This window comes from Lissotriton helveticus, chromosome 7, assembly GCF_964261635.1.
Source record: "Lissotriton helveticus chromosome 7, aLisHel1.1, whole genome shotgun sequence".
NCBI classification, from domain to species: Eukaryota; Metazoa; Chordata; class Amphibia; order Caudata; family Salamandridae; genus Lissotriton; species Lissotriton helveticus.
In genome coordinates, this window is record NC_136068.1 from 1,282,128,080 (window position 1) to 1,282,153,947 (window position 25,868).

The 25,868-nt window shown below is 42.8% G+C and overlaps 1 protein-coding gene across 1 annotated transcript in view; it reads left to right on the top strand.

The window, feature by feature from the left end:
- Positions 1-25,868, top strand: part of MRPS7 (mitochondrial ribosomal protein S7) — a 132,276-nt gene that overhangs the window by 73,033 nt on the left and 33,375 nt on the right. Inside the window, exon 3 of the mRNA XM_078654520.1 lies at positions 410-473. Coding sequence (XP_078510646.1) covers positions 410-473 — 64 coding nt within the window. The remainder of the gene's footprint in view (positions 1-409; positions 474-25,868) is intronic.

Here is a 25,868-nt window from a genome sequence, read left to right on the forward strand (position 1 = left end):
ACTAGGCCAATGTGAACATTGTATAATGAATTTAATGATATTATGACATTGTTTGAACAATTTATGCAGTCCAGAAGGCCTAATTGTACCAGATTTTAAAAAGTAACTCAATCAGGTATGTGAACAGTGTTGGGATGTATGTCTTCTTCAGAGTGTCTTCTGCCAACCCTGTTAAGATATTGATGAGTTCTACTAAGTACTTAACATTGAGAGCGGAAAGTGCTCCCATTACTCTGTGAAAGCATGTCAGTACGAGTCCGCTTTATTCCTGACTGTAGTCTTTGTCAGATTCTGTTTTCTTAAATGTTGTCTGTTTGTTTTGTATCCAGCACATTTTTTTCTGCTTGCTTTTTTGCACCTCACATGAAGTCCTTGGCTTCTTAAAGTGTTTATGTTTTTGTCTCTGCAGCAAATTCATTAACATGATGATGAAGGGAGGAGACAAGGTGCTCGCCCGCTCTCTTATGACACAGGTGAGACCTTTCCTCGCCCCTGTTCCTTGAGCAGTGATTAAGGGTAATTCCAGCATGCTTTCATAAGAAGAGTGCCCTTTCAAGGCATGAGTGAGATGTACTTTTTACTTTTGATTTCCTGTAATAAATTGTTCCAATTCTGGGGATCTTCATAGATAATCATAAGCTCTGAGTTGTGCCATCTACGTGCAGGATCTAACCCCACTTTTTACAAAATATATCCTAAACTTTACCTTTTAGAAATGCCAATTTATATAAAACAAACAGCTATGTTTGTCAGCCTATTGCTGCCTTTATTTGCCTTTCCATTTACTTTCTTTACACAAGCATTGGCAAAGCCAATACATATGGCTTTTTGCAAAGCTCCAAGTCATTACTATATTGCTCTCTCAAATCAGAACCAACAGTGTTTAACAAGCCTGCAGTGCCTTGAGACTTTACTAGATGTCCGCCTTGAGTCGGGAGCACACGCTTAAAAAGTCTTTCCTAAGCTGCACTTCTTCAAGTCTTTACTAGATTACTAGATCTCTCTCTGGTGTCTAAAGTAACTACCAAAACAGTATTTAACAAGGCTGCAGTGTCACAAGACATCTTGAGATGGATGTTCGATGCAATTGTTTGAAATGTCCTTCACAAAGCTGAGTGGTGGGGATTCAACATATACGTTTGCATATATACTTATGTCACTTTAAGGATTTGTGCTTCCTTTCTATAGGATAAATTAATATGTCAAAGCGGGTGTATGATGAGGAGTTAATACTGCTCCTTTCAATAGATGTCTTGAGGAACACTGTGATAACACCCAAATAAATATAGGTACTTGCAGTCACTGGTAAATTCAAGTGCCTGCCACCTTATTCTTAGTAGACTATTTTTTAACTGAAGGGTACATCTATGCAACTGTAAATTTTAGTTGGCTGGCCTGTATGACGAAATTGTGCTGATACACCGCCCCCTGTTATGTTTAATGGTAGAAGGAAGCAAAATGTCAGTACCAGTGGAAGAAACCAAATATATGTATACAAGTATGTGTGTGTGTGTGTGTGTGTGTGTGTGTGTGTGTGTGTGTGTGTGTGTGTGTGTATATATATGGTTTTGTACAAGTGAAATGTCAGCCGAACTATAACATCACCTTACCTTTTTTTTTATTTCAGTGAATATCTAAGGCTTTTATTAATTCGATTTCCTAACTTTAACATCCCTTTAACCTTTGGTTTTTGCAGTGAATTCCTAAGGTTTTCTAACTGCTAATTCCTAACTATAACGTGCCTGTAATCTTTGCTTTTTTTCAGTGGATTTCTAACTTTTCAAAATTATATTTCATTACTATAACGTCCCTTTATTTTGTTTTCTATAATTAGATATTGAACATTACATCTGCATGGTGCAACGCTCATTGTTTATTTGCCATCTATTTATCTAAAAAGTACATCAATCATCTTATTTCAAGGTATTTTTGGTGTTCGCGACGGAGACGCGATCACCAAACACACAAATCGAATACCTCATGTTTTTGACAATGTGTAAAAAAATATGTAGACATACTTTACAAAAAGTTTCAGGCGAGCTGTTTTGTAAGATATTAATTTTACATTCACCTTTCTGCTTATTTGTCGAAAAAAGTACATCAAAAATGCATTTTCCCTGTTCCCTATGACACTGAAGGTCGTGTTCACATCGGTAGTCGCAAATACCATGTTTCTAACAAAGTGTTAAACAGATATATAGACATGTTTTACATAAAGTTTAAGTCTAGCTGTTAATAAGAAATGTATTTAATTTTTCCCTTTTGTATTCATTTGTTGAAAAAACTACATCCAAAATGCATTTTCCTTACTCTCGGCGACACTGGAAGTCACAATGACGTTGGTACCCGCAATGATGGTGCCATATTTTCACAGATTGAAAAACACATACATGCACATATATTATAGTATTTTTGGCACTAGGGGTTTATTACTGTTCACTACAAACTCATGTTTTTCTAGTGAGTTTCTATAAAAACCATCTTTAAAACCAATTTCAGTTTTCGTGGGAACGCCGGGAGTCACAATGGCGTCTGGACCCACGACAAAGGAGTGTCTGAATGAGTCTCTGGGTGCATGAGTGTCTGAGTGGGTGTATAAGTCTCTATCTATGTGAGTGGACACATGCGTCTCTGAATGCTTATTTGAGTACACACATGGTTCTGTGAGTGGGTGCATTAGTGTCTGAGTGGGTATGTGAGTTCGTACATGAGTCTGAGTCTGTGACCAGCAAGGGTGTGTATATAGATACTTTTTGTTTTATATTTCCACCAATATTCGCGGTGTCACAGCGATAGTCGCGACATCCCCACGATGGTACATAGGAGAGCCACGCTGACGATCGCAGCGCTGTCTTATATCGTGCATGAATTAAAAAAAATAATTGGACACATATCTTGTGTCTCTAACACTCCCATTTCTCAAATATGGGGTCAGAGTACCTCAACCCTGACCCCTTATGTTCACTTTCACAGAAATCTTCGGCCCCGGATACTGTTCTGGATCGATAAAATGACAACCAGAACTTTCTGTTCAAGTTGCGCACATCCAATCACAGCATTCCTGTGGGCATGCATTCAGGATTAATCACTGAACCATCGCGAAATATCCATTGCCAGAGATATCACTATAATTTCCTACTTAAATTTCTCAAAAACTACTGAACGGATTTGCACTAAATAATAAAAAGAACAATCAGCGTAACATCTACCTTTTTGCCAAATTTGGTGTCATTCTGTACAGCAGCTTGGGTTGTAGGTTCGACAACTCGTTCCTGTGAGAATTAACATTACAAATGTACCCTTATTTTGTGCCCCTATTTCTCGGTCTCCACAGCTCAGACCACCCCCAAACTTTCCATAACACACACAAACCTTACCTTGAAACTTTTTGGAGGAAATTTCATGAAGATTGGCCAAACGACGCCAAAGTTATAGGCAATTCAAAAAAAACTTTTCCTATAAAAACATGGTCCTAACTATAACTACCCACTGGCGACTTTATGTGTGAGAGTGTGTATAAATAATGTGTGTGTGTGTGTATATATATATATATGTATATATATATATATATATATATACACACACACACATATATTCCACAAGCAGTCGTTCTCCTTTCTTTCAAAGAAACGATATCCAGGCCACAGCTCGGTTCAGAAAAGTGTTTTTATTCACAAACGCACTCGACGCGTTTCAGGAAACAAGTTCCCTTCTTCATGAGTGTTAGTGCAAAATGACATTACAGTTTAAATGCAAATCATGTGACTTGTGAATTTCGTGGACATAGAAAGCAGAATACCCAATCGGATAATATCTGGAGCTATGAAAACACACTTGCAGTGAATGGCAGCAGGTTAAAACAAAATTAATCGTACATAATTCATAGTGTAATACAATATCTGGGGTAAACGTAAGTCTTGATTGTTTGGATAACCTTCAAACATAAAAATAAAATAAAATTAGAGTTGTGTTGCACCAAAGCGTAAACTCATGACCTCAAAACACCCTCATGCTAGGTGCACTAACATGCTGTGTCACTTTCATCTCAGTCATTTACTCGCCACAGTGGGCTGTCTGGCAGTTCGTTTGCGCAAAGCGTCGTCCTGAACGCTCAAAATTCGTGCTCATTCTCAAGCCCCAGTGGGCGTGTGATCAAAATTATACCGTTGGGCAACGTATCCCCGAATTGTCTTATTCTTTGCTTAAGAAACGGTGCTTGGTCCCAGGGCCGGTCAATCTGCCTTCCTTCAGGCACAACCTTTAAATTAGTCGGTCATACTATTAAATTCAACACTTGATACAAACTTAGCTCCAGCCTCTCTGCCTTTCATGTGCTGTGTCTCACACTCTCCCAAGTTCATTCAACAGGTACCTGCAGTGAAAAAATAAAAGAATAAACGTGAATATATTTCCCACATTCTGCCGTGATTTGTGCACAGTCATACATTTAAAAGCACGGTTTGTTGCGGCTGGCATATTTATAAAGGCAATACAAACATTATGTTATATTTACATTTCTTTTTCAGGCAACAAATACCTAAAGTTACATTATCGTTTGTCATCCAAGGTGTACCCCCAGTGCATCATCACAGTTGTGGCCAAGAGGTTGCATGGTTTGGTACTTTATAATAAACCTTGATTCAAGGCGTCTCAGTTCTTGTAGTCTGTTACCACCTCTCTCTCTTACCGGAATCTGATCCAGTACTGTAAAGGATAACAGACTATTGTTACTCTGGTGGTGGGTTGCAAAATGCCTGGCAACTGGATATTGTTTATCCAGGTTCTTTATAGCCCTGAGATGTTGTAGGACCCTCTCTTTTGCAGGTTTAATTGTACTACCCACGTAAAATGTATTACATGGGCATCTTAGTGCATAGACAGCAAACTCTGTGTGGCAGGAGACATGTTTCAAGATCTTGTAAGGGGCACAGTCTTCCGACAGCTTAATTTCTTTCATGTTATGGCTGTACTTGCAAGCCGTGCAACGGCCACAGACAAAAAATCCCTGAACAGGGTTGCTTCTTTTTCTGTTGGCAACCAATGTTTGACATACCTTGTCTTTAAGCGACATGGGTCTTCTATAGGTTATTTGTGGAAATTCAAGGATACTTGATTTCACGTCTTTGTCAGTTTGCAAAGCGTTCCAGAATTTGTTAATGGCACCTCTCACCACTTTAGACTGTGAATTATAGTCTGTGATGAACCTGACCGTTTCCTGACTCTCACCATTTTTTATGTCTTTCTGGGTTGACTCTTTGTTGTACACTTTTGTGTTTGACGAATTTGAAACCGAAATGGCCAAACTTGACAAAAAACTGGAAATTATTGAAAAGGAGATAAAAGAAAAGAAACAAAGGAAATTCCTCAGAGATCATGTCGATTATGAGAGAGGGCAGGTTCTCACTTTTTCAAAAAAGTACGACCATCTTCGTGCTCAAACAACAACCCAGACTCCCGCAAGTCGGCCAACTAAACCTGCAACGGAGGCAACAGAAGGGGCAAGTAACGGGCAAGATGTAGAAGCAGATGATGCAGAGGATACAGAAAACCAGGCAGTAGACATAAATGCGGGTTTTCTGAGCCCAAAAGATCAAATTTTAAAAGAATTTTCCTTAATGGCGAAAGGAAGATTAGAAGCCCAGACCAGGACAAACACAGGAGGAACCAGAGGACGAGGAAGAGGAGGCAAAGGAGGAAACAAGCAAAACGCAATGACAGCTGCCGTTTCGAGCCCAGTGGGAACAAGGACAAGGGGCCAGAGAAAACTAAAATGAAAGATACGAAAACAGTAGTCAACCTTTCCAACAGGATCCTTAATGAAGATGAAATTGAGGTACTGTCTTATGGTTTATCATTTTGTCCATCTGCTAAGTTTAATTATACCCAAAGTAGAATAGATCTTTTTCAATTTACTAGAAAACTTAGACTAAAAAAGTGGTTTGCTACTAGAATGAACCAAGAGTCTGGCAGCAACGCACCGCCCCCTAGCACACTTGAGATAGGAGATGCAGAAATGCTACAAGTACTTCATGATTTAGGGGGAGACCCTGAAGTAATAGAAAATCCCACCCTGAACTTGATAAACGAAAACATCAGATTAGACTTATACAGTAATAGTGGGTTCAAACCTAAATCCATTTTCTTACCCATGATCACCAATGATGCCATTGATGTTTTCGAAAAAGGAGTGGTGAATGAATTCAAAGAACTGGCCAAGAAAAACGGGCGGAGTAAAAATAACCTCACTCAAGCACAAAGACTAGCTATTGACAATCTAAGCAATGATACCAGTATTGTTATTAAGAAATCCGACAAGGGTGGAAATATTGTTATCTTATCTCGTGAAATGTATATTGATGAAGGTTTAAAACAACTCAATGATGTGGAAAAATATGAGAGGAGTACTAGAAAAATCTATGATTCTGCAAACAGTAGGTACCAAGAACAATTGATGCAATGGAAAAATAGGGGACTTATTGAGAATGACGAGTATAATATTTTGAAATGTAAGTTCCCTAAACTGCCGCCGCTTTATCTGTTACCCAAACTGCACCAAAACCCTACAAACCCCCCGGGTAGGCACATTGTTTCTTCTAGAAACAGCTGCCTGGAGAAATCATCCAGGTATGTAGATTATTTTCTCCAGCCCTTAGTGCAAAATCTCCCTGCTTACCTTAAAGACTCAGGTGATTTTTTGAAAACAATTGCAAACATTGAACTTAACGCAGACTGTTTACTCATGACCCTAGATGTGAACAGCCTTTATATTAACATCCCGCATGACCAGGGGATAAGGGCTTGTAGGCACTTTTTGAGTGGCAGATCAGTCTCCTATCTGTTCCATACGGAAATGCTACTGGATATGATTCACACATGTCTCACCCAGAATTATTTTCTGTTTAATGGCAGTATATATCACCAACTGCTGGGTACTTCGATGGGTACCTGCTTCGCTCCCAGCTTTGCCGGATTGTACTTGGGCTGGTGGGAGGGGCAGGTAGTCAGACACCTTCATCAATACCAGACCGGAGTCCGCACTTGGCTCCGGTATACTGATGATCTTTTTATCATCTGGGAGGGCAGTGAGGAAAAGGCCACAGAGTTTGTTCAAACTCTTAATGTTAATGATTTTAACTTAACCTTCACGAGCCATATTGACAAAACCACAATAGACTTTTTAGACCTCAAAGTCAGAATAGATGACAAGCGCCTCACAACAGCTCTGTTCAGAAAAGAGACGGCTGGAAATAGCCTCCTTCATGCTCAGAGCTGTCACCCCCGGAATTTGATCAACTCTATCCCACTGGGAGAACTCCTTAGAGCAAAGAGAAACTGTACTAGACTGGTAGATTTTGAGCAAGAAAAAATGGTCATGTGTGAAAGATTCAAAGCTAGAGGGTACAGTAAGAAATGTATTGCAGCAGCGGTCAAAAAAGTGTACAACAAAGAGTCAACCCAGAAAGACCTAAAAAATGGTGAGAGTCAGGAAACGGTCAGTTTCATCACAGACTATAATTCACAGTCTAAAGTGGTGAGAGGTGCCATTAACAAATTCTGGAACGCTTTGCAAACTGACAAAGATGTGAAATCAAGTATCCTTGAATTTCCACAAATAACCTATAGAAGACCCATGTCTCTTAAAGACAAGGTATGTCAAACATTGGTTGCCAACAGAAAAAGAAGCAACCCTGTTCAGGGATTTTTTGTCTGTGGCCGTTGCAAGGCTTGCAAGTACAGCCATAACATGAAAGAAATTAAGCTGTCTGAAGACTGTGCCCCTTACAAGATCTTGAAACATGTCTCCTGCCACACAGAGTTTGCTGTCTATGCACTAAGATGCCCATGTAATACATTTTACGTGGGTAGTACAATTAAACCTGCAAAAGAGAGGGTCCTACAACATCTCAGGGCTATAAAGAACCTGGATAAACAATATCCAGTTGCCAGGCATTTTGCAACCCACCACCAGAGTAACAATAGTCTGTTATCCTTTACAGTACTGGATCAGATTCCGGTAAGAGAGAGAGGTGGTAACAGACTACAAGAACTGAGACACCTTGAATCAAGGTTTATTATAAAGTACCAAACCATGCAACCTCTTGGCCACAACTGTGATGAGGCACTGGGGGTACACCTTGGATGACAAACGATAATGTAACTTTAGGTATTTATTGCCTGAAAAAGAAATGTAAATATAACATAATGTTTGTATTGCCTTTATAAATATGCCAGCCGCAACAAACCGTGCTTTTAAATGTAGGACTGTGCACAAATCACGGCAGAATGTGGGAAATATATTCACGTTTATTCATTTATTTTTTCACTGCAGGTACCTGTTGAATGAACTTGGGAGAGTGTGAGACACAGCACATGAAAGGCAGAGAGGCTGGAGCTAAGTTTGTATCAAGTGTTGCATTTAATAGTATGACCGACTAATTTAAAGGTTGTGCCTGAAGGAAGGCAGATAGACCGGCCCTGGGACCAAGCACCGTTTCTTAAGCAAAGAATAAGACAATTCGGGGATATGTTGCCCAACGGTATAATTTTGATCACACGCCCACTGGGGCTTGAGAATGAGCACGAATTTTGAGCGTTCAGGACAGCGCTTTGCGCAAACGAACTGCCAGACAGCCCACTGTGGCGAGTAAATGACTGAGATGAAAGTGACACGGCATGTTAGTGCACCTAGCATGAGGGTGTTTTGAGGTCATGAGTTCGAATTACGCTTTGGTGCAACACAACTCTAATTTTATTTTATTTTTATGTTTGAAGGTTATCCAAACAATCAAGACTTACGTTTACCTCAGATATTGTATTACACTATGAATTATGTACGATTAATTTTGTTTTAACCTGCTGTCATTCACTGCAAGTGTGTTTTCATAGCTCCAGATATTATCCGATTGGGTATTCTACTTTCTATGTCCACGAAATTCACAAGTCACATGATTTGCATTTAAACTGTAATGTCATTTTGCACTAACACTCGTGAACAAGGGAACTTGTTTCCCGAAACGCGTCGAGTGCGTTTGTGAATAAAAACACTTTTCTGAACCGAGCTGTGGCCTGGATATCGTTTCTTTGAAAGAAAGGAGAACGACTGCTTGTGGAATACTGGGGAGTGGCGATCCCGTCCCGGCCCGCCGCTGCCAGCGGCCATCCTAGCTTCTCCACCAACGTGAGGTGGATACACACATATATATGTATAATGTATATAAATATGTATGTGTGTATGCATGTGTATAAATATTACTGAATTTGTCTTAATTCTGGCAATTCATTAACAAACCTGCAGTACCTCGAGTTGTTACCAGGTGCACCACTTGAGTCAAATGCAAAAACCTCTAGTTTTTCACAAAGCTGCAGCAATTCAAGTGGTTACTAGGTGTGCCTCTCCATTCAGATCCAACTGCTTGAAGTCTTCACAAAGCTGCTGTGCCTCAAGTTGTTAATCAGCTGCAAATGCTTCAAATTTCGTTCGCAAAGTTGACGAGGTGGGGCTTTAGCACATAAGTTTACATATACATTTGTCGACAGTTCTCTACAGAGTACACCCAATGGCAGCAAATAAGTGAAAAATAGGTATTTACTGGATACAGCCAGCCAAGGTCAGCAATTAAGAGTGTCAATTGATTAATTAAATGGATTAAAACACGACTATGCTCTGGTTACAAGCAACCTTGATAAAACGGTTGAAGTCCATTCGGGTGTGACAGCAGCATGCACAGCTGATATGCAGCCATAGTAAATGTTCTATAAACGAACATGCAGCACTGACAGGGAAACACCTACTGTTATGTACTTGTTAAAGGCAGACACTGTTGTTTGCAACTGCTCTATGAAGGCATCCGACAACTTTGAGTATGTTGTCACTTTAGTAAATGCATATATATATATATATACATATATATATATATGTTCTGAATAAAAGTTGGTTTGCACCTCATCTGTTTCCATCGTCCTAACAAATATAATAACTTGAAACAAAACGGTCCATGAGTGAAAACAGGTCCACGCAGTCTGCACCATGCACTTGTCTCTACTGATTCCATTCACCATTACAGCAGAAAGATTACTTTTCCCTATCCAAAGAAAGTGCTCCTCAAAGGTGGAACATAAGGGAGCTTCATGTGTCAGCCTGGGACTCAAATTAAACATGGAGCATGAGTCTGGTCTAGGTGGTGCAGAAGCTTTTTAAGCACATCAGTGGGCTGAATGTGTGCTGCTGAATTAGCATACAATATTCAAGGCTGAATCTGATAAAACCAACAGTTAGCATGGATGCTATTCAAAAACGTTAAATGGTGATTTAACTCAAGTGGGCTTAAAGTGCATGCCGGAATTCAGTGTCTATCCTGCAGATCATACGTTTCTATCCACATACTTGTGGGAATAAAACATGCCATTAAGTTGGAGAACCATTACACCTAGTAAACAACTCAGTTTATTATCAAAAGTAAATTACATTAAAAAGAATGAGCGTGTCTCAATTTAAATTTCTTACCTGAAACATCCAAAGATGGAAAGCATGTTTAGATATGTTTGATACTGCACATGCCCATCTCTAACGAGCGGAAGATTGCTCTATAATTTAAATTAAAGATCGCCGCTCCCTGCACTCCAATGCTTCTAATCTACACCCAGCTCCACCAGCTATGCCACTTCTGTGGGTATTTCCTCACAGCGTACCCTCAGTTCATACCCTTCTACCCATGTTTGATGAAAGCTAACCCCCCCTCACAGTTCTGCACTGACAGAGCGCCATCATTCAGTAGTTCACTACAAAGACTCCGACAAGGGCACACAACATATGCATGATAGGCCTTACACAAAGCACCTGAAGCTGCAGCACTTATAGATAGTATAGCACTCCCTAATACTGGGAATGCAACTATCATGATACCTAGTGTATGTACTAATGTCTGAGACTACTTCATTTGATGATACTGTACCATGCATCTCTCCTCACTGCAACCTATATGTATGTAATGAAAATCAAATATTTACCCATTTTTATAAATTTAAATTAAAGATTTCCAGTGTAGAAAAACATTAAGCATGCAGTCATATACTTCGAATTGAATGTAGTGGCCGCTCCGACCGAAAAACTGAAATGAACTGGGGCAAGGTTTGCAAAATGGAGGCCACAGGAAGGAAAATAGAAGGGCTCTTGCAGATCACTAGATTCTTTAATGTTTTATAAAGGAAATCTGGGAGTACCTCATGCCAAACATTGGTACCAAAAGTTTAATATAGCTCGGAAGTCGAGCTCTTCGAACTTTGCAGCGCCTGACAGCACTCACACCTACCCTGGGTTGCTGCTGCTGTCTCAAATGGCAAAATACTGTTTTTTGATGGCAGCTTATGCGATTAACCTGCCTTAAAAATTGGCTCCAGTTTTTAAGTTAAAATACCAAAAGAATAACTTCTTATCTCTCAATAAAAAATGCATTCAATGTTATGCAGCAATGACGGAAATGAAAAGAAGATGGCCAACGGAGTCCTTGCGAGAGTATGCAGTAGAAAAATTCTGCCAACATTTCTGGATTGAAAGTATATTGCTCCATAGAGCTGCTTTGTGATTGCTTTTGACAGCTTACTTTCAGAGATCTCGGAGAGCTGATTTTCACAAGTTAAACCAGCAAAAAGACCTTGGGTCACTCCGATGAGTTTAATTTCAGCAGCTAGGACCTACAACCTAAATTAGGTTCCGTAGGCATGGAAAGCACGCAATTGTCACGATCAAATGGAGAATAATGTAACCAAAGTGTTTTCCCCATTACTTGTTGGTGTCTGGCAGATGGGGTTCTTAAAAGAATACGAAGAAAGGTGTTTTCAGAAAATAAGTGTGTTTGAGCAATTCTGACATATTAGTAATAGAAAACATCCAAAAAGTAAGAAGGGTTATTTATCGGAAAGCAGAAAGGACATCTGAAATTACACCAAATAAACAAGTGACACAATTGTAGCAGGGACAATTCGTATACCACTTTCTAAAATAAATGAAGACTTACTATGAATCAGGGAGGAGCAAAGCTAGAATTAAGTCTGTTCTTGACTGACGGGTGCAATGCATGATAAAAGAAACAGAGAGAGGAAAACACCGATGTGAAGTAGAGCACCCTTTGAGGGGTTGACTGGCTCCAGCCTGAGAGATATGCATCATCTGAGGTTTTAGGGGTCCTTCTCAAGGCCCTGCTGCAAAAAGGTTTTTTCATAGGCAGTAGGGTGCTCCACGTATATGCCATTGAAAACAAACCACTTTTCCAGACATAAACATTTAATATCCTGCACAAAATATGAAAACAAGTTACCTTCATTACATCAAGCAACAACTTTGCAAAGTATTTGACTGGTCAGTGCTCCCCACTCCCTCTCTTCACCCGATGTACTTTTCCTGGTGCTCAATCTGAACTCTTGCCTAGGGGTGGCCAAAAACCCCACTCCGCCAGTGGAGTTTTGCCCATTCCACGACTGCTTGGAGCGTGGATTTCTGGCAAAACTCCACCAACCATCTCATGGCAGAGTATGTTTCTCATGCGCGGCCCCTAGCATGATTTTCAGGCACTATAATGCCTCTCAGCTGGATTTTTCAATGCAAGTGGTTACGGCAGATTGTGGCAATTTGTGTTGAGAACTGCCGCTCAAGTAGAAAATCTAGTCGAGCAGCAGAAAGAAGCAGCGCCCTCTGGCATGCCACTTGGTGCTGTTCGTGTTGATTTATCAGCGCAAACAAGCTCCTGGCGATACAAATCAGTGTGAGTAGAATGACGTACCGAATTTCACCCGTTCGCAGAACTCCGCGCAATGTCACTGAGTTTTTATGCGACTCTGCAAATTGCGCCTACCTGTGCTCTTCACACCTACACACGTGTTCAGATGGAAAACAAACATCTCGAACCATTTCACTAGAAGACTGGCATACGGTCAGCGAATGGAAAGAAATACACATGAAACTAAAAGGAGGACTGCTCTCTTAATCTTCCATGTAAGCTGTTGGCGATGTCTAAAATCAGTGGTGATCTTAAAATAGAGCTTTAGTTTTAGTAAATGTGTCTCGCTCCATAGACATGCAAATCGAGGAACGGATTCAGATTTGTGTATTATCTAATTAAAAGGTTTCCAGTTTGCCTTCCTGACACTCATCTATTGCCGTCAATACAAATCTTCTCAGATGTTATAAATCCTAAACCGCTGGTCAAAGTCTGAACAGATTTGTACAGACATTTACACTACACAGGAGAATGCATTGAGATGACAGAATTCCATACCCTGGCATATGAATCAATTTTAACATTCACAAGAGAGATTTTTAGAAGGACAGCCTATGTCGTGAAGAGACCTGCGGATTTGCTTCATAGGGTCGAATTATGATAATACAATAATATAACATCATGCCATTCGCAAAGAGTGGGTTGGTGTGCCTATTGCATATTGTGAATTGATAAAATTAATATTGACAGGTTAGATTGATGGTATATACGTGTCCTAAAAGAATTCCTTGGAACCTTTTAGATTTTTTTTTTCTTACTGCTCATTTATGAACAGTTTCTCCAGACTAAGAGACCAAATGCCTGGACTCAAAAGAAAGCAGTCTGTTACTACGATGAAGGTGGCAAGTACAACTGCCGTTTGGAGATATATGACCGAATTCTCTGGCACTCTGCAGAGATTTACAAACAACCTTCGCAAGACCGTAGACTTTAGTCAGATCATCTCTGAAGGAATGAGGGTCTCTATTACATCGTCGGTTTGGCTGCAGATTCATTAGATTTAGCTGCTTCCAGATATTGCCATGGGTTGGCAATAAAATGTACTTCTTGGCTGATCTGACCAGTCTAAAGCCTGAAGCATAGCATCAAATCCTTTGTCAGGCAATACTTCTTTAGCTCTAGTGATGATGATGAGGAGATGGAGGCTCTTAAGAGCTGTTGGTCTAGAAAAGAAGAAATAATATAAAAGGCTCCATTTCAGATTGTGTAGCCATCGCTTTCCCTCAGCTGAAGATTCAAACCCATTGGTGCTCTAAGTGGCAACACCAGCAGAGACACCCATATCTGCCACTGTTATATTGAAAAATATTAGGTTATCAATCCTCTGCAGCTGCACTGCTGCCTCCAGCAGGGTAATCCTCCCCGCCCCCAGCCTGGTCTGTCTGTCTCTCTGGTTTGGTGAAGTATTTTGAAACCTCTACATGAGTGGAAGGATTTACAAAAGACCGATTGTTGCTGAATGCTTTGCAGTTTGGCTACGGTCTCCAGTTAAAAGTCCCACAACTCCCACATCCACCTTACCACCAGCAATACCTCCAAAATGTTAACTCTCAAATTGTTCTCTTTTTTTTAATGTATGGCAGTAGTTGCAGAACATTTGAGAAGGATATGGATCTTAGACTACCCATATCGTGATGATTGGTAAATAAACGTTTCTTCATCCCAGTAGGCCATCATCATTTCCAGCGGACTGTGGAAAGTTTAGGCTTGCAGGTCAAGTATGCCAAATTAACCTTGCAGCTAGTCCAGTCCATCCACTATCTGTGGGGAGATGACTCATTGAGTGCTTCCTTTGGAGAAAACTCTTCTTTCCACATGAAATGTCCCATTCTTCAGCAGCTAAAATATCCAATAATGACCTAATTCTCTTCGCTCCTATGCTTGATGGCATCCTGCATTTTTGTAGTATCAAGGGTTCACCTTCACATGGGACCATTGCAGTGGTGTCTTGAATAGCAGTGGTCTAGATTCTCAGACAAGTAGGAGGCCACATTGAAGCTCACTAAAGCAGCAATCGAATTTGTTTCATGAAGGTGGAACCCAGACTTCCTCATTTCCAACATGATGTTCCCATTCGGATAATTGTAGCTGACTCCTCCCTGTTGGTATGGGGTATGTCTAGGAATTATCTCCAGATTCAGGGCATTTAGTCTAAGAAAGAAATGTCCTACTGTATCAACCTGTTATAATTCAGAGGGGTCCTCCTTGTTTCTACGTCTTTTGTCCAAGTTTTCAAACTAATTTCCATCTTTGCTTAGCAGTACAGCAACAATGAACTACTTGAACGTGCAGAGAGGTACCAGATTGAGGATTCTGTCACTAGTGTTCTCTTTTAAATACAAATTTGTGTTTTAAATATATTTTGATATTAAGTGCTACACATAGCTTGTGGCCGCTCCAGCACGTTAGGTGGGTTGTGAGGGAGCAGGGGTTGAAAAGGCAATTTGCAAAGCAAGCAGCAGTAGCTAAATAGTTGTGAATCCAGGTCTATTATTAGGAGGTAGTTGTAGTAGATTTAGATGTGTCCAGGAAGAGCCAGAAGTGGAGAAAGAGTCGGGTTATCTGAAAAGATCAGGTAGAATAAAATGGAGTCCTACCAAATGTTATGGGAGGCCATCTGAAAGAATAGCCTTTGTAGATCGAGTGATGTACTTGTTTGAGGTCTTAATGTGGTCAGTGTTTATTGGGCAGTATCTTTAGTGGGTACTGCCATTTACCACCGCTGTCTCAGAGCTATAATCTTAATACAGTCCAATTGCAAAACAAAGATACTTGCATAAAACGTGTTTAGTTACTGCTACAGGAAATACAGAAGATACTTCAGATCAGGGGTATGATTTGTAATACAGGTAAAGTTTGTAAATGGATTGAACGGGCATACTTAACTGGACCTTAGAGAATGGATGTTGTACTGAGTTTTTTAGCCCTAGGAATAGAACAATTATGAGAGTAAGCAAATGCTACTGTCCAGGGGTTGAGTTTGGGGTGTCCCAGATGATCTGTAGAGGACACTGCCTGATTTTAGCAGAGATAACTAACAGAACAATCCTGACATGTCTTGTGGTCTGCCGACTCCGATTGTTCCCTCTCCCCAAGAACACCAGCAGTGTATTTATAGATTTAACACTGTTAATTGCTAGATGGCAAATAAACATGGCTTAGAAATCTTTGGGCGTTTGAGCTGCCAGAAAGGACCATCTGGTGCCCTGATGTAGGCCACTGTAGAGTATGAAATTACAAATGGAGTAATGGAAAAAAGAGCAAGGGAAGCTAGAGATGACCTAAGCATTGGATGCAATCCTACAAGAGGCAGTCTCATCTGGGCTGAATGGGTGGGTTGTGTAAAAAGTAAGATGCACAGGGTAAATGACAAATAATGGAAAGGGGTACATATGGAGATGGGGCTAACTTGGTTACTTGGTTTCCCACCAACATTTGAAACACCAAGACTCATACTATTCTCCACTTACAAGAAGGAACTTTCTAGGGCTGGGTCTAACCCTGTATGGCACGCACCACAACCTGAACTCCTTTACCAAAAGACATGTTAGTAGATTGGTGATACCCATCAACAGGTTAATATATCTTTAAAAAGCCATAGAGCGTTCCTTGGCTTCCCTTTGCCAGCTGGTACAAGGAATTATGAACTTGGACCATATTGTTAAAAGTTGGTCTGTTTTTTACAGATAGCTGATTCTCTGTCACGATCGAAGGCTCGGAATATGCTTTACCTTTATTTATTTAGCTCAACTAGACAATTTAATCGTCATAATATTGACAATGAAGGGCCACAAATCCCATGAGTCCAAGTATAAACTTTCCAGTCCTCCAATCACAAGAACATCCCAAAAGAACACCATGTCCTCTTTCTTCGCTGCTCTGCTGTCATAAACGTGCTTTTCCTTGTGAATGTGATCATGGTTGAAAAGTGATGTTATTTGTAATGCTATTCTAATATTGGTATTGTTTTCTATGCCATAGTGATCATTTACATTAGTGCTCTGAGGCAGACACTACTCCTCTGGGCCTTGGGTGTTTGGGCCCCTTCAATGTGAATGCTTACCGTGGGCTCCTTCAACGTGGATGCCTACAGTGAGCAGGGTTCAGAACTTGACTCCTGCTGCTGGTATGCGTCCCTGCATCAGAGTTCTTGTAATTCCAGCCTGCTGTACTGCTTGAGAAATGCAAAGCATCGGCATGGGAGAGCGCTCTTGTTTACGGGTCCGTGGAGTGCGGCTGCCCACTGGCGCCTCTAGGGGCACGGACATTCCAGAGATGCTTACGCTTCCGTCTCACTTGTTCTACATTCGATCAGATTATGAGCAGTTAGTGCAAGCATCATTCTACCTGTGGTGCCAGTCTCTGGTTCTCAGAATTCCCGCTCATGATCAGTTTGTTTCCCTTGGGTAACTTTCTTGAGTAAGCGTCTGTGCGCTAGGCCAGTTTTTAGTGGCAAGGGAAATCTTACATATTCTCAGCAGCTCCCATCAGCCGGGAGGTCAAGTGAGCCACCAGCCCAAATTTCACAGTGCGTGTTATGTAGTGGGAATAGCCATGCCACTTTCATAGTTCTGCTTCATTTGCATTGTGACCCCTGCTAGTATAATATACTGCTGTTCCTGAGCAGAATGACTGGAACCAGGAGGGAGGATTTCCATACTGAAGCAAGGGAGGATCCGATACCATTTCCTCTGGATGAGAAATTTGATGATTTAGTTAAGGTGTCCCTATAGCAGGCCATATCCACGGCTTTAGAGCTCCTTAGCAGAAAACTACTCATGATAGCTGCGCAGAATGAACTCCTCCTTGGGGAAAGACCTAGGCCCTTGGCAGCCACTGGAACCTCAGGAGGTCCCCAAGACGCCTGGTAAGGCTACAGCTAAAGGATTGCATCGTCCCACCCCCTACAGTCGTCATAGAGCAGTTTACATTGGCATCCTTGAAACACTGGGCCAGTCACAATAGACCATTTTGCCTGGCACTCCCTCTCCCCTCTTGCTGATGACAAAGTGCCCCCCTTCTGAGGCTGTGGACAATGGGGAATATCTTGGTGTTGGAAATTGCCCTTTTTGCAGGGTTATCCCCAAACCTTCTGCTTCTTCCTCCTATTGTTTCCTGGCCTGTTGTTGTTGACTTTAGGACTCTAGGCACTGGACCACTGCTAATCAGTGCTAAAATGCATATGCTTTCTGTGTAAATTGTTATTATGATGGGCTATCCGTGATTGGCATATTCGATTTACTGATAAGCCCCTAGTAAAGTGCACTGAGTGTGCCAGGGCCTGTAAATCAATTGCTACTAATGGGCCTGCATCACTGATTGTGCTACCCACATGAGTAGCTCTGAAAAGGTAACTCAGGCCTGCCACCACAGTGCCTGTGCGCAGTTTGTAAACTGCCATGTCAACCTGACAAGTGCACCCACTTGCCAGGCCCTAACCTTCCCTTTTCTTACATGTTAGTCATCCCTAAGGTAGGCCTAATATACCCCTGTGGGCAGGGTGCAGTGTATGTGAAAGGTAGCACATGCCCTGATGTGTGTGGCATGTCCTCATAGTGAAATACTGCCAATTTCGTTTTTCACTATTGCAAGGCTAACTGTTGCCATAGGATATAATGGGGAGTTTGCTTATAACATCTTATAAACATAACTACTGCTGGGAACAAGGTAGGAAAATAAAGTTTGCCTGAACTCAGAATCTAAAGATGCATCTTTTATGAAAGGTGATTTTTACATTCTGTGTTTGAAAATACCACTTTTAAAAAGTATTTTCTTGCTTCGCCATCCTGTGTGCCTCTGCTATGTTTTGTATTGACTGTCTGGCTTTGGAGTGACAGTGGCTGGGGAGGTGCAGTGGCTCCAAAGAGTCTGGATGAGTCAGCGCTAGGCTGAATTAGCCTGGTCTGCATTTGGAGTGGTGGGAGGAGTAGCACCTGAACCTGAATAGGGCTGTGCCTGCCTTCCACAATGATGGCTCCGCCCCCCCCCCCATGGTGTGTCTGGGGCCAGGGCTTACACTTACAATGGGGAGTGTTGTGCACTGTAAGGGGATTGTTAAGTGCCTCCCAGAACTGGTTTGGACTGGGCTCAGAGCCCTGGGCCAGGAGAGAACAAAGAGATTTACTGTATCAAAAGAGGGGTCCAGACCCCAGACTTTTAGATTATCCCTGGAATTCAAGAGGACCCTTTGACCAGGAGAAGAGCTGGAGAGACTGAGGAGAAATACTGCCCATTTGCTGTGTGGGGTTGGCCTGCATTTGCTGTTTCTGCCAAGAGAAGGAAAAGGAATTTGCTGTGTGCTGTGTCCCCTGCTTGAGGGAGATCTCCAAGGGCTTTTGTGTGCTTGGCTCCTGTTAAGAAGTCTCGGGGACACAAAAGACATCCTGCAAATCTGCTGGACTCTACCATCTGTGAATCCTACCTTTGCCTGAGCTGCCTCCTTCCAGTTACAGAGCCTCAGAGGTGGGTTTTGCAACTAATCTCCACAGGAACCGGTGCAAAGCATTGCGAAGCCCCCAGCACTGATGCTGGATGGTGCGAAGCCTCGCAGAGCGAAGTATCACCTCCGGTGTGTCACGCATTGTACCTGTGCACCACGTTTTTCGACGCATCACCAGAATCGCCTTGGATTTCGACACCTCACTTCCCCCTAGAGTCCGGATTTGACGCATCACTTCTCCTGTGTGCAGCAGAACTGTCACCTCGTCTCCCCAAAGACTCGGGAACTGCACATCAGTTGCTTAGAACTGCTTGCAGGATCCTTTGTGGTACAGCCGCTCACAAGAGACGGTGAGGCGTACTCCATCCTGTTGAACATGGACAATATTCCTGCTGTTCAGTAAATCGACCAGCTCAGCAGGACGAGATTGAAGGTTCTGGCAGATCTCGCCAATTACTTTTGTCACTTCTGCTTGGACCACAAGATTTTGATAATGTTGGAATACATGCAAAAAGAACAATTGATGGACAGAATGCAGAACAATGTCATACATTCACCCCGGTACAGAGATATGGGCCTCAATTCATAGTTTTTTTGCTCGCTATGCCATTCCAGTTTGGACCCAGCTATATGCAAATCAGTCTTGACTCTGCGCCCAATGGGAACAGTCCAGCCCAAACTGCCAGGCCAGGTCCTTCCTGGACTGGAAACAAGCATCCTAGGACTGGTTTCGGGCTTTCAACCCTCATCAACCAGGATAGCTTGACTCCAGTGGCATGGAGCGCACCGGACCCACGTCTGGGCATACCCGTCCCACTCGGGGTGACAAATGCAAAAAAAACAATTGATGGTCAGAATGCAGAACATGTCATACATTCACCCCAGTACAGAGATCTGGGCCTGAGTCCATTGTTATTGTGGCATGGATTCTGACTTTAACCATATACAGTTAATGGTCTGAATAGCATGACTCCAGTGGCATGGAGAGCACAGGACCCACGTCTGGGCATACAGATCCTACTTGGAGTGACAAATGCAAAAAGAACAATTGATGGACAGAATGCAGAACAAGGTCATACATTCACCCACATACAGAGATTTGGGCCTAAATCCATTGTTCTTTTGCTCACCATGCCATTCCAGTTTGGACCCAGCCATATGTAAATCAGTCTTGAAACTGCACCCAATGGAAACAGTCCAGCCTGGATTGCCAGTCCATGTCCTCCCTGGATGGAAACAAGCATCCTAGGACTGGTTTCGGGCTTGCAGCGCTCATCAGCCAGGACAGTTTGACCCCAGTGGCATGGAGAGCGGTGTCTGAACTGGAGTGGCGAAGTGAGCTAAAGTACGATGATGGATTCAACCCAGATCTGTTGGTATCGGGAAAGGTCCTGAGGAAGGTGGTACAACTACCTTTTGTATTCCACTGAAACACGTGTCGACCTTGTTTGTTCAGATCCTGCTGAACATATTTATCTTACATGGTCGTGGAAACCCTGCAACTCTAGGTCTCCCCTTTACCCGGATATATACGCTTGTATGAATGCTGTATGAATCTGGATGGCTTTTCTTTGAGTACGTATGAATATTTTTTGTATGTTTAATTGTCTCACACATTCGGGGGTTTTAAGATTAACAGTTGCACTTTATATTTTCTAGAATTTCACGTAGCAGTCTTGTATATATTCATGTTTATATCCCAAAAAAGTTGTATAAAAAAAGGAGAAAAAATTATTCCATTACAAATGTGTATTTGGTTTTATATAAAACGTGAGACAAATAAATTAATGGATTTGTTGATACATATGCCTTCAATGTTCAAAAATAAGCTAAATAAACAATCATGTTAAAATTAATTTCATTCTAACATCTTTGTTGGTATGAGTACATTGCTGTTTAGCCCATACTGAATTTAATTTCATTTTGATGAAAGAAATATAGGTCACGTGGGAGCTCTTTATTCTATGTTTGTATTCAACCCAGATCTGTGATTGGGGGTGAGTGTCCGAAAATGTCCACTCTCCGTCCATCATCTCCTTGTGTTTGCAATGTTGGAATACATACCAGAGAAACTTGCTAGTGGACTGGAATTAAAGACACTCGAAGGATTACATTGCCTGGAAACTGGGCCCAATCATATTCCAGATGATCATGAACAAGGGGGGACCCTGTCAGGTGGACCTCTTTGCAGCACATCTCAATCATCAACTGCCTCTGTTCTACACTTGGAGGCCATACACTTGTGGGAAAGATGCTTTCATGCAGGACTGGAGTTTGGTCGGGGGATAAGGTTTTCCCCCATTCTCTATGATAGGTTGATGGTGCAGGTCAGAAGACTGGCGGCATCTCTGGTTCAGGCAACCCCGGTTTGGAGATATCAAGTGTGGTTTCAATTCTTCTAAAAATATTTCTATGGATTCCCTAATCCTACTTTTCCAGATCTGAACATTCTGACCGATGTCAAGGGCAACTTACACTTATTGGTGGTGAGCGGATTGCTCGTGCTGATGGTATGGTGGATTACAAAAGATGCAGGTGTATCCCAGGTTTATCAGAACAGGTTTCAGACTTAGAAGGGCATTGGTAGATTCCACCAATAAACAGGATGGCTCTGCTTGGCTTAGTTGGTACAGTTGATGTCTGCGATGGAACTTGGATCCGATGGGAGCAGCTGTAGTATATATTTTGAACTTCCTTCCGGAATTGTCATAAGATTGGTTGGCTTATTGTACAATTAACACGGTCAAGTCTGCGATCTTGGCAGGTCATGAGCTGCTCAACTGGATCCCAGCAGGAGAACATCACCTGGTTTGTCATCTCCTCAGGGATTAGACTGCCCAGACCCCGAATGTAAGTATTCACAACTTTTGGGGTTCCTAGTATGTCTCGGATCCATGGCGAGAACGCCATGGACCCGAGACAGGCCGGGAACACTATCCTTTCAGAGATGTACTGATGCAACGATGACGCACACAAAGTCTTTGCATATATCTTTTGGAACACAAGACTTGTGATTCTATTGTCTGGATACTGTGCCAGGCACTCTCTTTGATGTACTGTTTGAGACTACTTTTGAGGCCTTGATGAAGTCTGCTGGTAAAATATAAAGTAACAGACGAAACGCATGTTGGCAAGGAATTTAAAAGACAAGTGGCAATGTTAATGACTGTTTGGATGCTCTTATAAAGGACAGTTGATACCGCAACCATTACATCATCAGTGATTCATTGAGGACTCTGAGATTTCCTTTCTTGAGTGGTGGACATGTTAGTCTGTAATTTGGATTGAAAAGGATAGTTGTGGGATAGATGGGAAGGATTTAGAATTTCAGTGGGTTTTTTTGTTTTGGAGGTCATAGCAGTAGGAGGAGGCTTGGGATGAGTAAAGGAGAGGTGGAGGGGATGAGTAAAAGGGAGGTGGAGGGAGAAGAGTCAGAGGGAGGGTTTAGAAATGGAGGGATCAGAATAGTTAAAAGAGGTATTAGATGATGCAAGGAGGGGTGTGTAGGAAGGTAGATCCCTGACTATGGTTGCCCCCAACTTTTTGCCTGGTGTTTTGCTGGTTTTCTGACTTAGTTGACCTGGGGCCCTGCTATTCAGGACCCCAGGCCTACTGCTCTCTCTGTAAAATGGATTCCATGTACCCTAGGTACATATCTAATTGGATACTGAGTCACCTTATCAGTCCCTGTACAGTGTACCTTAGGTACCCAGGGCATAGGTGTAACCAGGGCCTACCAGGGGCTGCAGCATGTATTATGCCACCCCTGGCTGGCCATCCAGATCTGACACAACTGGCTGCACGACAGCTGGGGCAAGGTGGTGTAATCACCCTTTGCTTTAGATATAGTATACCTATATCTAACCCTAAAATGGACACACAGATCTCCTATCAGTCACTCCTATGGCAGGCCTTAACAATCCTGAAGGCAGAGTGCTTGGAATCGTGTGAGATAGTGCTCTGGCATGAGCTGAGCCTGTCTTCGGCTTTCGGGATCTATCCCTTAGCCGTTTCCATGATATCGCATACCATATACTCTTAAGTGCATTATAATCCTCGCGGTTATGTGGCAACTCTGGTATCGCTTTATCAAAACATGTCGAGTAAGGTGTCATACGAATTGGAATACTAACCCCTCGCCAATTCTGGCGACGGGGTTAGCATTCCACCCTTCTAGAGGGACACGACATGTATGTAACCTGTAACCCCGGTTAAAGTCAGACAGAGCCTTAGCTCCACAAAATGGATGCTGCCACCGAGACACAAGTCTGCCCTCCTGCTGCTGGGAGTCCTCCCAGCCCAGGAGGCAAGGACAAAGGGTTTCCTGCCAGGGGCGGTGCCAGCACCGTCCCAGACAGGATTTTGTGTATCCTAGGTAGGCAGGGCTTTAGAGGAAGGTGACTGCAAGTGGCACCCCGGTGCTCACTGTGCATAGGCCGGCTGGAACCAGTTCCAGGGGCACTCCAGCCCCTGGCCTGGGGAAAGCCCGCCAAAGGAGAGGGGTGTAACCACCCCTCTCCTAGTCCCACCCATAGGGCAGGACTTAGTCGCGTGCCAGCCCCTTTTTGCAGGATAAAGGTAGGAACTGGCCCCCTTCCAAATCAGATCATCTTTGAATCCTGAAACTACTTTCCACGAAAGGAACTCAAGACTCTTCCCAAGATTCTCCCTTGTGACTAAGGAGTAGTCACCCTGCAGCAGCAGGCACCAACCAAGCATCGCGGTTTGTTGCCAGTCTCTCCTTCGGATCAAGACTGCTCCAGCACGACGAGAACCGGCTTCCCTGGCACCTCTGACCTCAACCTACATCATCAGCCCAGCTGTGATCCGTGGGTGTGACGAGACCTCGAGGGACCGGCCATCTTCAGAACTGCACGACGCTTGTCCAGCACGACTCCCGAGTGACCCTCGACTGAGTGCTTTGGGGTAAGTGAAGCCCCGACCCTGAGCAGCTCCAGCACCGAAGTTCAGCCCCCCCTGCATCCACGAGATCTGCGTGGGGCCCTTCTGCTTTTTGCTGCTCACCGCGTTGTCCAGGTCGCTTGCCCGTTGGCTAGTGGCCCTCTCACGACGCTCCACGACGACAACTACTGCTGGCCTGGTTGCTCCAGACTAGCCCCTGCTCCCCTCCAAAAGAGGAGCACCCTGGACCCTCCTGGTCCACTCAAGACGCCATTTTAGGTCCACCGCGTGGGCCTTGCATTTGCCAAGACTTGTTGCCCAATCCTGGGTCCAGCGACGTCGACAGCAAGAACCTTCGTAAGACAGCTCGCACCTCCATCCTGGTCGCCGACAACGCCTCCTGGTCCGAGAGACTGCAGAGCCCAGCAGCGCCCACTCACCTGGCTGAGGTGACTTCGTCCGGTGCCATCCTGGTGCCCACTCAAATCACTGGCTAGTGATTCAGAACTTGGTCCCCTCTGCTTACAGATTTCTTCTTCCCTGATCCAGGCTTGGATCACTCCGAACTCTCTTCACTGGCCGCCTGCCAGCAACTCTTTCTTCAGGCTCCTGGATCTTCAACGAGGGTTTCCGACTCAACTTCAACCCTATGCAGCCGCAGCCCCTGGGCTAGGTAACCTGAGTACTCCGGTGCTCCAGCATAGTCCAACACCCTAAGTGTTCGGATCCACTCCCGTTTTCGACCCACCTAGTCGGGTTCGCCCGAGAACAGTAACTTTGCAACTGCTAGCCTCCATAGACTTTTTCCCGCCTTACGCGTGAGAGTTCTCACTCTGCACACGACGTCCACAGGCCTCCTGCATCTAATCCCAGTGTTTAGAATTGTAGGCCTAGCGATTCCTAAGTCTAGAAAAGTACTACTTACCTGCTAGCAAGTTTGCATTCCACTTACTGTGTATATGGTTTTTCGTGCCCCTAGGGCATTTGTGTAAATTGTGCGACTTAAAGTATTTTCTTAAGAGTTTTGTTGTGTGCTTAGCTCCCTGACTCATAAAGAGTTCAGGGTAGTTTTGTTATAAATAAATATCTGTTTATTTTCATAACAACTTGTGTGGTGTCCTTTCACTTGGTGTTCAAGGGGTAATGTGATAGTAAAACAGCTGGCTTAACACGTCCTCTAGAGTCTTAGCCTTAGACTGCTCGTATCCATGCTACTAGGATAGCTGGTCTATAAGGTTGACTTACAACCAATCATCAATAAGGGTTGTTTGGACTGATACATAGTGATCACTAAAATAGTGAGCACTGCATATCAGGCCAACTTCTCACAGGGTGGAGTAGGGAAGAGTCTCGAAAGGGTTATTTTGGGGATCATAGTAGTGGTATGGGGTTTTGGATGAATGAGACAGTGGAGGTAATGTATTTATTGTGAGAAATAGGGTAGTGCATTGGTAAGAGTAGTAGACAGAGGTTTGAAATGAGTCAAAGAGTTGAGGTTGAGGATCTATTGAGAGCGGTATATGGTGAAAAATAGGCTAGTGCATTGGATATGCTGAATTAGAAGAAAAGTAATAAATAAGTCAAAGTAATAAATATATAGATCCAAAAGTAATAAATATATAGATCCATAAGTGAGTGAAGGTATATAGCTGCATAAAGGAAGGTAGTACATGTAGATTAAAGATGCATTAAATAAACTCTGGCTTTCAAGTGTTGTTGTACTTTAAATTAGTTATACATATATAAATGATCAA